Source organism: Nerophis lumbriciformis, linkage group LG16, assembly GCF_033978685.3.
Source record: "Nerophis lumbriciformis linkage group LG16, RoL_Nlum_v2.1, whole genome shotgun sequence".
In the NCBI taxonomy this organism is placed as follows: Eukaryota; Metazoa; Chordata; class Actinopteri; order Syngnathiformes; family Syngnathidae; genus Nerophis; species Nerophis lumbriciformis.
Genome location: NC_084563.2, coordinates 17742258 through 17756334, shown reverse-complemented (window position 1 = coordinate 17756334; position 14077 = coordinate 17742258). Strand labels below are relative to the sequence as shown.

The 14077-nt window shown below is 36.8% G+C and overlaps 1 protein-coding gene across 6 annotated transcripts in view; it reads left to right on the top strand.

Annotated features, from left to right (window-relative positions):
- Positions 1-14077, top strand: part of enox2 (ecto-NOX disulfide-thiol exchanger 2) — a 501745-nt gene that overhangs the window by 429783 nt on the left and 57885 nt on the right. For all 6 annotated transcript variants that reach the window (XM_072914886.1, XM_061976730.1, XM_061976729.1 and 3 more), the window contains one exon: positions 12332-12440. In XM_072914886.1, the coding sequence (XP_072770987.1) occupies positions 12332-12440 (109 nt within the window). The remainder of the gene's footprint in view (positions 1-12331; positions 12441-14077) is intronic.

Below are 14077 nucleotides of genomic sequence, written 5' to 3'. Positions count from 1 at the left end.
AAGAAACACTTACAATTTTGGCAGTGGCAGTATTATAATAAAAGTCGTAATTTTACTCAACGCAAGTCAAAATTTTACAAGAAAAACAGAACATTTGTGCAATATAAAGATAAAAGTTGGAATTTTACTCAATAACAGTCGCAATTTTACAAGATAAGCTTAACATTTTGGCGGTTTTATGAAAAGAGTCGTAATTTTACTCGACAAAAGTCACAATTTTGTAAGAAAACTTTAACATTTTGGCAATATTATAATCAATCCATTTTTACTTGGCAAAATTATGACAAAAGTCATCATTTTACTCAAAAAATGTCATTATTCTACAAGATCAACAAAAAAATTGGCAATATTGGGATAAAAGTCGGAATTTTATATGACAAATGTCACCGTTTCTCATTAAAAAGTAACAATTTTACGTATAAAAGTAATAATTTTACGAGAAAATATTGCAATATTACAGAAGCTGAAAGTATATGAGAAATTGTTCCCAATATTGTAAGAAAAAAGGTGACACGTGAGAAAAAGACTGCTTTTAGGTCTTGAAACATGGAAGGATGGGCGAGATGCAGCTCTCAGGCACAGTCAACACTACAGCTGCCTTCCTCTACTAGTCTTTTAGTGTGTGTGTGTGTGTGTGTGTGTGTGTGTGTGTGTGTGTGTGTGTGTGTGTGTGTGTGTGTGTGTGTGTGTGTGTGTGTGTGTGTGCATGCAGCATATGGTTGCAGGTGTGTGTGCGTGTCTGACCTCTGCCGACGGGCTCTGTCTGAAAAATGTCAACTGACAGATGGCTGAAAGTTTATTTACTTTCAGGCGAATTTGTTTCGCTCCCTCTGGCAGTTTAGGCGCCGGGATATTTTATTCAGTCTATTGATTTTAATCTTTTTTTTCTTTTTCTTTTTTTTTTTTTGACAGCGCATTTATTATTAACGGCGTATGAAACGTGTGCGTTTGGTAACACAACTAATGTGTGCGGTTGTGCGGTGATTGTCGATCGCTCAGCGTGTCACATTTACATAAAATATGCTGTCAGGCGAGAGGGCGGCGTGCAAAAGTAACGGGACACCTGGCGAGGCGATGCAAAACAATGTCCACCAAACTTTGTGAAGAGGGCGACACGTGGTGGGGAGAACAAGACGGTTTTTGACGCTCCTTTCCGTGTTGCCAATCAGCGTCTACAGCAGGGGTGTCCAAACTATTTCCACTGAGGGCCGCACACTGAAAAATCAAAGCAAGCGGGGGGCCGTTTTGATAATTTTCATTTTCAAAACCAATATAATATATACAAAAAATAGGTAACACTTTAGTATGGGGAACATGGAGGTTAAATCACCAAAAATTATTCCCGAGCGCGGCCACCGCTGCTGCTCACTGCTCCCCTCACCTCCCAGGGGGTGAACAAGGGGATGGGTCAAATGCAGAGGACAAATTTCACCACACCTAGTGTGTGTGTGACAATCATTGGTACTTCAACTTTAACTTAACTTAATATTACATACAGATAATGTGTCATGAGACATGCAAATATAAATTAAATACACAGACAACATAAGTGAAGAGAATTAAATGACCTCAAATATAGCACGAGGCATAATGATGCAATATGTACATACAACTAGCCTAAATAGCACTCCACACAAGTCAATAACATCAACAAAGCCCACCTACATGCATTCACGCACAGCATAAAACGTTTGGTGGACAAAATGAGACAAAGGAGTGGCTTTATGCACTGTGTTGGTTTTGTTGTTTGAACAAGGTGATGTTCATGCACGGTTCATTTTATGCACCAGTAAAAAAAAAACATGGTAACACTTTAGTATGGGGAACACATATTCACCATTAATTAGTTGCTTATTAACATGCAAATTAGTAACATATTGGCTCTTAATTAGTCATTATTAAGTACTTATTAATGCCTTATTCTGCATGGTCTTATTATACAACCAGTAAGTCATTAACTAAGAGTCTTCCCTCAATAACCTCAGAATTATTGCTTATTAGTAACCCTAACCCTTATATGTTCCCCTAGTGTCCAAATAACTCTAAATTAAGTCTTTGTTACTTTAATAAGCAAATCATTAATGGTGAATATGTTCCCCATACTAAAGTGTTCCCAAAAAGTATATCAAAATCATATGCTATTTATGTAGTCTGATCATTTTCCCCGACTGATGTACTAACATCATTTGGGGTTTTTTGTACATATGTAACATGCAAATGATTAACATATTGGATCTTAAATTAGTCATTATTAAGTACTTATTAATGCCTTATTCCGCATGGCCTTATTATACAACCAGTAAGCCATTAACTAAGACTCTTCCCTTAATAACCTCAGAATTATTGCTTATTAGTAACCCTAACCCTTATATGTTCCCCTAGTGTCCAAACAACTCTAAATTAAGTCTTTGTTACTTTAATAAGCAACTAATTAATGGTGAATATGTTCCCCATACTAAAGTGTTACCAAAAAATGTAACCTTTAGGGCTCCACTCAAGTTTAGTCCTGGGGACCTGGAAGGGTTTTTGTCAGAAATTTTTTTACAATTACCGTATTTTTCGGAGTATAAGCCGCACCGGAGTATAAGTCGCACCTGCCGAAAATGCATAATAAAAAAGGAAAAAAACATATATAGGTCGCACTGGAGCCCGGCCAAACAATGAAAAAAAACTGCGACTTATAGTCCGAAAAATACGGTCGTCAGATTTTGATTATTATTTTTTTGAGCAATGACCGCTTTAAAGGGAAAAAAAACACTTGTTAACATTCACTTGTTACATTTCACCTGTTTGCTCTTTTATCCCACTTTTTATGTTTTTTAATCAACACCAGTAGTTCAGTGTTTTTCAACCCCTGTGCCGCGGCACACTAGTGTACCGTGGCACACTAGTGTACCGTGAGATATATGTATTTATTTATTATTTATATATGTATTTATTTTTTGTTTTTATTCAGTCATTGGTGGAGCGAAGGATAATATTTGAATATTGTTTTTAATATTGTTGTGCAGCACTTTGGAAACCTTTTGTTGTTTGAATGTGCTATATAAATAAAGTGGATTGGATTGGATTATAACAATATGTAATATATTATGAAATGATTATGTAATTTCCCCTAATTTGGTTAAAAATATTTTTTGCCAACCAGTAATTATATTCCGCAAATGTGCCGTTGTTGAGTGTCTGTACGGTCTAGAGCTCGGCAGAGTAACCGTGTAATAATCTTTTATATCAGTAGGTGGCAGCAGGTAGCTAATTGCTTTGTAGATGTCGGGAAAATGGTTTGTTGTGATCACAATATGCGGTAGGCAGAGTGCAGGTAAAAAAGCATCTAATGCTTAAACCAAAAATGAACAAAAGGCGAGTGCCACTAAGAAAAGGTATTGAAGCTTAGGGATGGCTTTAAAAAACAAAACTAAAACTGAACTGGCTGCAAAGTAAACAAAAACAGCATGCTGGACGACAGCAAAGACTTACAGTGTGTGGAGCAGACGGCGTCCACAAAGTACATCCGTACATGACATGACAATCAACACCAAAATAGGAGCGCAAGACAAGAACTAAAACACTACATACAGGAAAACACCAAAAAACTCAAAATAAGTCACGGCGTGTTGTGACAGGGTGCAAATGAGACATTCTCTATTAGATGCAATAGTTTTCCATTTTGGGACCATGATTTATGTCCCAACTTGTTCACACCTCCTCATATTGAAGGTACTTTTCCTTGTTGATGTCTCAAGAAGGGTAGAAATACAAGAACACACAAAGAAAACACACATGGCGTGGCGCAGTGGAAGAGTGGCCGTGCGCAACCCGAGGGTCCCTGGTTCAATCCCCACCTAGTACCAACCTCGTCATGTCCGTTGTGTCCTGAGCAAGACACTTCACCCTTGCTCCTGATGGCTGCTGGTTAGCGCCTTGCAAGGCAGCTCCCTCCATCAGTGTGTGAATGTGTGTGTGAATGGGTAAATGTGGAAGTAGTGTCAAAGCGCTTTGAGTACCTTGAAGGTAGAAAAGCGCTATACAAGTACAACCCATTTATCATTTAATTTATCATCTTGTATTTGTTACCTTCTTGAGACCTGAGAAAAATGCCTACCTCTTAAGGACCACCCTTTCTAGATATATCAAGATTTGTATTTACTTAATAATAAATAACATTAATAATATATACATACTATGCAATTATAAAAAAGATTGAAAAATGAGTTGAAATTTCACAAGAAAAATGTCTACTGTGAGACAAGAGCTATAGTGATGCATGGTTGGTTATCAATCAATCAATGTTTATTTATATAGCCCTAAATCACAAGTGTCTCAAAGGGCTGCACAAGGTTATGGTTTGAATTCATATCCAACAATTGCGAGAACGACTTTTTACTGTCAGTATCGGCTGCTGAGTTTCATTTTTTTATGTTTTCTGCTGGTGGTGTGACTCCGGGTTTTTTCAGTGAAAAAAATGTGTCTTGGCTCAAAAAAGGTTGAAAAACACTGCAATACAGTATACCGTATTTTTCGGAGTATAAGTCGCACCGGAGTATAAGTCGCACCTGCCGGAAATGCATAATAAAGAAGGAAAAATAACATATATAAGTCGCACTGGAGTATAAGTCGCACCTGCCGAAAATGCATAAAAAAGAAGGAAAAATAACATATATAAGTCGCAAAAAAAAACTGCGACTTATAGTCCGGAAAATACGGTATTACAAAAAATTCAGCCTTAAGGGCTCCACTCAAGTTTGGACCTGGAAGGGTTTCGTTCAGAAATTAGTCAGATTTTGATTATTATTTTTTGAGCAATCACTGCTATAAAGAAAAAAAACAGCCTCCATGACAGCTTAGTTTTATTAGAATCAACATTATCTTGTTACATTTCACCTGTTTGCTCTTTTATCTCACTTTTTATGTTTTTTAATCAACACTGCTGTCGTTAATACTATGATCAATGTTAATTACAAAACTAAATCTGGGATATAAATAATAATGGAAGTATAAGTGTTTGTATATAGTATATTATTGGTACTAATATTTAACCAACACGTGTACAGGGATGTTTCACAACTGTTTGTTTATGTCTTTACTGTGTATATATTTGAACAGTGTTTGTTGTGTACAAAGTGTATTTATAATATGTTGTGTAAAGGAAATGTCATACTTCTATGAAGCACAAGATCAGAGCCCAATGCCTCCCGGTTTTACTACATATTGTATTTGAGATTGTTTATAGAGTTAGGCGAAATAAGTGCTCAACTTCAGCCTAAACCCTTTCGGTCTGTAAAATTGTCAATTTATGAATGTAAAAATGTTTGTTTATTTTGTTGACCACTGGCCGAAGAAATGATAAACTAAACTAATCGTACTTTTAGAATGTGCCGTTAAAAAATGAGCTGTGGGACGCATTTTGGACACCCCTGGTCTACAGAGACTAAATCAACCACAATTATCCACACCAAATTGCACGAGCGAAGTCATTGGCTAATTTCGTCTGCCTGGGTAGCCTCGCTCAAGTAATTAAGTGGAGTAGACACTCCCTGACCAAACAATGCTCACACAATCATACAAAACCCAAAACCAGTGAAGTTGGCACGTTGTGTAAATGGTAAATAACAACAGAATACAATGATTTGCAAATCCTTTTCAACTTATATTCAATTGAATAGACTGCAAAGACAAAATCCTTAACGTTCGAACTGGAAAACTATATTTTTTGCAAATATTAGCTCATTTGGATTTTGATGTGCCACAAGTGGCAAAAAAGACTGAGAAAGTTGAGGAATGCTCATCAAACACTTATTTGGAACATCGCACAGGTGAACAGGCTAATTGGGAACAGGTGGGTGCCATGATTGGGTATAAAAGCAGCTTCCATGAATTGCTCAGACATTCACAAACAAGGATGGGGCGAGGGTCACTACTTTGTGAACAAATGCGTGAGTAAATTGTCCAACGGTTTAAGAACAACATTTCTCAACAAGCTATTGCAAGGAATTTAGGGATTTCACCATCTACGGTCTGTAATATCATCAAAAGGTTCAGAGAATCTGAAAAAATCATTGCACGTAAGCGTAATAAACATTGAATGCCCGTGACCTTCGATCCCTCAGGCGGTACTGCAACAACAAGCGACATCAGTGTGTAAAGGATATCACCACATCGGCACTTTAGAAAACCACTGTCAGTAACTACAGTTTGTCGCTACATCTGTAAGTGCAAGTTAAAACTCTACTATGCAAAGCGAAAGCCATTTATCAACAACACCCAGAAACACCGCCGGCTTTGCTGGGCCCGAGCTCATCTAAGATGGACTGATGCAAAGTGTAAAAGTGTTCTGTGATCTGACGAGTCCACATTTCAAATTGTTTTTGGAAACTGTGGACGTCGTGTCCTCCGAAATAAAAAGGAAAATAACCATCCGGATTGTTCTCGGCGCAAAGTTCAAAATCCAGCATCTGTGATGGTAAGGGGGTGTATTAGTGCCCAAGGCATGGGTAACTTACACATCTGTGAAGGCGCCATTAATGCTGAAAGGTACATACAGGTTTTGGAGCAACATATGTTGCCATCAAAGCAACATTATCATGGACGCCCCTGCTTATTTCAGCAAGACAACACGTGTTACAACAGCGTGGCTTCATAGTAAAAGAGTGCGGGTACTAGACCGGCCTGTCTGCAGTCCAGACCTGTCTCCCATTGAAAATGTGTGGCGCATTATGAAGCCTAAAATACCACAACAGAGACCCCCGGACTGTTGAACAACTTAAGCTGTACATCAAGCAAGAATGGGAAAAAATTCCACCTGAAAAGCTTCAAAAATTGGTCTCCTCAGTTCCCAAGCGTTTACTGAGTGTTGTTAAAAGGAAAAGCCATGTAACACAGTGGTAAAAATGCCCCTGTGACAACTTTTTTGCAACGTGTTGCTGCCATTAAATTCTAAGTTAATGATTATTTGCACACAAAAAAAATGTGTTTCTCAGTTCGAACGTTAAATATCTTGTTTGCAGTCTATTCAATTGAATATAAGTTGAAAAGGATTTGCAAATCATTGTATTCTGTTTTTTTTTTACCATATACACAACGTGCCAACTTCACTGGTTTTGGGTTTTGTATTTTGGTTTTATTACGCTGTGGCATCCCCGAGCTTCGGCAGTGTCATCATATATTCCTGTCCACAGTTGCATTCCATTTTGGCCAAGGCTTGTATTGATTGGACCGCTGCACAAAGTCCTCTCGAGCTCGCCACAAAAATACTCCACGGAGTTCGAACCCAGACTGCATTGGCCACTCCGCGAGTGAAAGCCATGTGTCATGCAACCCGGCATTACTCTCTGACAATTGGAGCCAAATGAATCCTCCTGGCATTGCCAACTTGAAATATGTCCATGCCACCAGGGAGGAGAAAACCCATTGATGGAGCAACATGCTGGCTCAGGTTTGCGTGTACTAAAACACGTGCAAACTTGATAGCACAGTTCAGTTAAGTGTGCAGAATAACCCATTTAGCGTCTGTCTTCATGAATATGCAGAATATATGCTAATTAACAAAACGCCCACAATACCGGGAGGAGAAGATGCAAATGCTATATATTATACAGCATGCACAATGTGATTAATCAACACTGATAGCTGTTTTGTGAGCACTATTTTGCGTTGTATGGAGCACGTCTGAAAAGTACGCGCAACTGACACAAGAATCCTCCGTCCTACGTGTATATGTTTGAACTGTCAGAAATAAAATGTATTAAACATATCCTTTTATATTTTATAGCTGCATGCTGGGTGACTTAAAGAAGAACTGCACTTTTCTTGGAATTTTGCCTATTGTTTACAATCTATATGAGAGACAAGAAGACAAAAGGTTTTGTTTTTTTGCGTTCTGACATGTAAAAATCGTCTCGTTCCTGGCGGCTCGCAATGCAGCTAATGGGAGCAATCAATTCTACCTCTAAATCACTTTAAAAATGCATTCAGAACCGTCAACAATACTTAATTTACGTTACTTAACCTGTATAATAACCAGTACTGACTGAAAAACATGAACAATCATATTACAGTATCTGTAAAGTATTAATTCATGTTTTGTTCGTACACAACTAGCCAGACAACGTATGTACTGTTGTTGTAATAACACAGTTGTGTCTAGCTGGCTGGGGACGTTTTTTTCTGGTTTATTTGGGTAAGCACTCCATTTATGTCAATGTAGTTTGTCCCCAAATTCTACATTTTGCAGCTTGTCTCTTGTCTTCCGTCTGCTCCAACATCTCACTCTTCCTTCGTGCTCGCTTCTAGGAGCAGTGGGTCATTCTCAGTTTATTCAGCTTCAAAAATATAAGGTTGTGAATCTTCATTACCAAGTCTGCCATGATTAGAACACATTCGTGTTTGGTGCCAGAAGTGGGAAGTGCCTTGCTATGGAAATGGAAATAAATGGACTGAGGAAAGAAGTTCTGGTAATGATTAAAATTACTAAAAGAGGGTAAATATTGTACATACTACATATTGTTATGAAGGAGTCTGTTACTACATTATGTATATACTTGCAGTGTGTATAATGTACATATTACATATTGTTATGAAGGTGTCTGTTACTACATTATATATATACTTGCAGTGTGTATATTGTACATATTACATATTGTTATGAAGGTGTCTGTTACTACATTATATATATACTTGCAGTGTGTATATTGTACATATTACATATTGTTATGAAGGAGTCTGTTCTTACATTATATATATATATATACTAGAAGTGTGTATATTGTACATATTGTTATGAAGGTGTCTGTTACTACATTATGTATATACTTGCAGTGTGTATAATGTACATATTACATATTGTTATGAAGGTGTCTGTTACTACATTATATATATACTTGCAGTGTGTATATTGTACATATTACATATTGTTATGAAGGTGTCTGTTACTACATTATATATATACTTGCAGTGTGTATATTGTACATATTACATATTGTTATGAAGGAGTCTGTTCTTACATTATATATATATATACTAGAAGTGTGTATATTGTACATATTGTTATGAAGGTGTCTGTTACTACATTATGTATATACTTGCAGTGTGTATAATGTACATATTACATATTGTTATGAAGGTGTCTGTTACTACATTATATATATACTTGCATTGTGTATATTGTACATATTACATATTGTTATGAAGGAGTCTGTTATTACATTATATATATATATATACTAGCAGTGTGTATATTGTACATATTACATATTGTTATGAAGGTGTATGTTACTACATTATATATATATATATATATATATATATATATATATATATATATATATATATATACTTGCAGTGTGTAAATTGTACATATTACATATTGTTATGAAGGTGTCTGATACTACATTATATATATACTTGCAGTGTGTATATTGTATATATTACATATTGTTATTAAGTTGTCTGTTACTACATTTTATATATATATATATATATATATATATATATATATATATATATATATATATATATATATATATATATATATATATATATACTTGCAGTGTGTATATTGTACATAATACATATTGTTATGAAGGTGTCTGTTACTACATTATATATATATATATATATATATATATATATATATATATATATATATATATATATATATATATATATATATATATATATATATATATACTTGCAGTGTGTATTATTACATATTGTTATGAAGGTGTCTGTTACTACATTATATATATATACTTGCAGTGTGCATATAAAACGTTGATGGAGTATTTTGAGGGTTAAATCACCAAAAATTATTCCCGGGCGCGGCCACCGCTGCTGCCCACTGCTCCCCTCACCTCTTCGGGGGTGAACAAGGGGATGGGTCAAATGCAGAGGACAAATTTCACCACACCCAGTGCGTGTGTGACAATCATTGGTACTTTAACTTTAGAGGCTTTGAAGGCTACAACGCTAACTGTCATTAGTCGCATCTTCTGATCGTTTTTTATCATCTAAAAAATCCTTATGTTCAACCCTTATGATTGTGAACAATAGGCAAATTTTCCCAAAATAGCGCAGTTCCCCTTAAGGGGGGCGGAAAAGCTTTTAGCGCCCCTAAATGCAATTTTCTTGCAGAACATGTCAGGATTTTAAAGAGAAGAGCGAACAAGAGATATAGTGTATGTACAGCAGAGGCAAATCTATCGCCGTGTGTGAGACCACAGAACGACAACCCTGGGCAGCAAAAACCTGTTGTTAAGCAGAACAGCTTCCCACAGTCCCTTGCTGCTCAGGCAGGAGGAGGGAGCAGGTTGCAGGAGATGATACCCAACATGTCTCGTGTTAAAGAAGGCCATTTTCTCCCGTTAGGGGCCAATTGAACGCCATTTATCGCCACAGCCACATTGTCGTGCCATCATAACGCATGTGTGCCCGCCCTCTAATGGCAGCGCTGCACTTATCACTTTTTTCTCCCACAGCACCCAAAAGGCCTCATGAACCAACGAAAAAAAGCTCTTAAGGCATTCTTACTTCCTGTTTTGATGCAGCCGTGAGCACACAAAGTAAGAATTGCTACCGCCGCCCTTTGCTCCTGCGCTATAAATAAAATGTCATGTTTTCTTGTCCTTGGATGAGTTTTCTTTGAAAGCAAAAATGTGTCAGAACTAAAACCTTGACGCTCCGAAGGAGCCTCCTAGTCATATTTGCTCATCTGACGGTTCTCCGAAAGCAGGGGTCGGCAACCCAAAATGTTGAAAGAGCCATATTGGAACAAAAATACAAAAAACAAATCTTTATGAAGCCGCAAAAAAATTTAAAGCCTTATATAAGTGTTATAATGAAGGAAACACATGACGTAAGTGTCTATATTAGCCTACTATCAAAATGACTATGTGTCGCAGGCTGAGGTGAATCTTCGTTCACAGAAATGTTGAAATGTACCGTATTGTTTGGAGTATAAGTCGCACCTGCCGAAAATGCATAATAAAAAAGGAAAAAAACATATATAAGTCTTACTGGAGCCCGGCCAAACTATTAAAAAAACTGCGACTTATAGTCGGAAAAATACGGTAATATTTATTTTACACAATTTTACAACATTGGAAAACATTAGTACAACTTCTCAGAAGGTGAGATAACTCCTGGAAATTACTGGTATAAAATGGCCAAAGGTATAAATGTGTGTGTCCAAGTTAAAGGAAACTGCAGTCTGTCTTCTTCTAATGGATTTATTACAATCTTTGCAAGCTGGGTAACGTTTGCTGTGGTCTGGAACAACATGACACACAAACAACTATCATAAATTCAGCCAATATACATATATATATATATATATATATATATATATATATATATATATATATATATATATATATATATATATATATATATATATATATATAGTCATACCAAAGACTATAAAAATGGGACCCATTACTTCCCTGCTTGGCACTTAGCATCAAGAGTTGGAATTGGAGGTTAAATCACCAAAAATTATTCCAGAGCGCGGCCACCGCTGCTGCTCACTGCTCCCCTCACCTCCCAGGGGGTGGAACAAGGGGATGGGTCAAATGCAGAGGACAAATTTCACCACACCTAGTGTGTGTGTGACAATCATTGGTACTTTAACTTTAACTTTAACTTAACTTAACTTAATATTACATACAGATAATATGTCATGAGACATGCAAATATAAATTAAATACACAGACGACATAAGTGAAGGGAATCAAATGACCTCAAATATAGCACGAGGCATAATGATGCAATGTGTACATACAACTAGCCTAAATAGCATGTTAGCATGGATTAGCTTGCAGTCATGCGCTGACCAAATATGCCTGATTAGCACTCCACACAAGTCAATAACATCAACAAAGCTCACCTGCGTGCATTCACGCACAGCATAAAACGTTTGGTGGACAAAATGAGACATAAAACACGCCTTTCTGTGGCAGCGTCGGAGAAAGTTGTGCATGTCAACACGCGTCACAGTCCACACAACTACGGTGAGTTCAAGGACCGCCAAAATTAGTAGGACAAAACGGCGCTGGACAAATAATGTCATCCGTGAAGCATAAACACAAATATTAAACAGTGGACTTTCTAACAATTAGGAAGTTTTGTGTCATATGTGTCCTCCTACAGAAACCATATTAAAACAAAAAATATATTACCCACCTTGTTTTTCCATTTTTGTACATTTTTGAAAAAGCTCCAGGGAGCTGCTAAGGCGGCGCCAAAAAGCCGCATGCGGCTCTGGAGCCTCGGGTTGCCGACCCCCGGTCTAAAGTGATCGCTGTCTTGACCCGTCTTTCCCCTCGCTTTTGTTTTCCAGGAGGTCAGGAACATGCACAACGAGCAGCTGATGGACTTCCGGCGTGAGGAGGAGATGGAGATGTCTGACGACGACATGGAGGAGTGCCCGGACAACTCTGAAGACTCAGGTAAGCACCGCATTTCATTCTACGCGCCAACACAAATGGGTAATTTAGACGTCTCCCTTATGCCGATTGTCAAAATCCACTCAAACAAACTTTTTTTTAATGACACATCAAATGGCGCTATTTTGATTTTGGTATTAGACTTAGACTTTTTCAAACTTTATTGATCCACAAGGGAAATTGTTCCACACAGTGGCTCAGTTACTAAGGATGGAAAGAATAATGCACACGTCAGTGTTCAAAAACAAGAAAAAAAAATACAGAAATGAGGGGTATTTTACTTGAACTAAGCAAAATTATCTGCCAATAGAACAAGAAAATTTGGCTTGTCAAGACTTTCCAAAACAAGTAAAATTAGCTAACCTCAATGAAAAAAATACCTTAAAATAAGTATATTCTCACTAATAACATTAGTGATAGAAAAAAATTAGACCTTTTTTCTCAATATGTTGAAAAATATTCTTAAATTCAGTAAATGCTAGTGCCATTATCTTGACATAATGATATGCGCTCGGCATTACATTTCTTGAAACCAGCAAACTTATACCAAAAACTAATTTATTGTTCTTAATGGAAAGGCAACAAGGCAACCGCTTGTTACTCTCGGGGTCTACTCGTCGCTCAGGCAAATCATATGGTCTAAAAATGCATTTTTCCATGGATAACATGACATCATCGCGCCAAGTGCGTGCTCTTTCAGTCAATTAGTGCGCATATATACAGCCTGGCCCCCGGCCAAATGTTTTAAAATTGTAATCTTGAAGAATTTATCTGAATGTGCATGAACTATTCCTGTTCAAAATTGTTTGAAATGTCACATGTTAAATGTTTTTTTTTTCATGCTTGAAATAAGAAATTATTACTTTAAAAAAAGTAGTTTTATACTTGTGAGTGTTGATATTCTAGTTTCAAGCATGTTTTACTCAATATTGGTCATAAAATCTCAGCAACAAGCTGTAATATCTTACTGAGATAATTTAGGACCAAAACCCTTAAAACAAGTAAAACACTCGAACATAAAATCTGCTTAGTGAGAAGAATTATCTTATCAGACAGAAAATAAGCAAATATAACCCTTATTTGAGAGATTTAATCTTACTCAGATTTCAGTTTTTGCAGTGCAGGATCAGTTTGTCAATCCGGTTTAAGTCCCTTTTGCTGGTGCTGCTCCCCTAACAAAGGACTGCAAAGTGTTCTCGCGTCCGATACAATACCGATATTGGAACTTTGATTATTGTCCAATACAGATATTAATCCGACACAATATCAGCACGAATCATTTATACTATTTAGAGCCCGAGCAAGCCCCGCAAGGGCCCTATTGAAACTGCTGTTTTCTTATATACCGTATTTTTCGGAGTATAAGTCGCACCGGCCGAAAATGCATAATAAAGAAGGAAAAAAACATATATAAGTCGCACTGGAGTATAAGTCGCATTTTTTGGGGAAATTTATTTGATAAAACCCAACACCAAGAATAGACATTTGAAAGGCAATTTTAAATAAATAAAGAATAGTGAACAACAGGCTGAATAAGTGTACGTTATATGAGGCATAAATAACCAACTGAGAACGTGCCTGGTATGTTAACGTAACATATTATGGTAAGAGTCATTCAAATAACTATAACATATAGAACA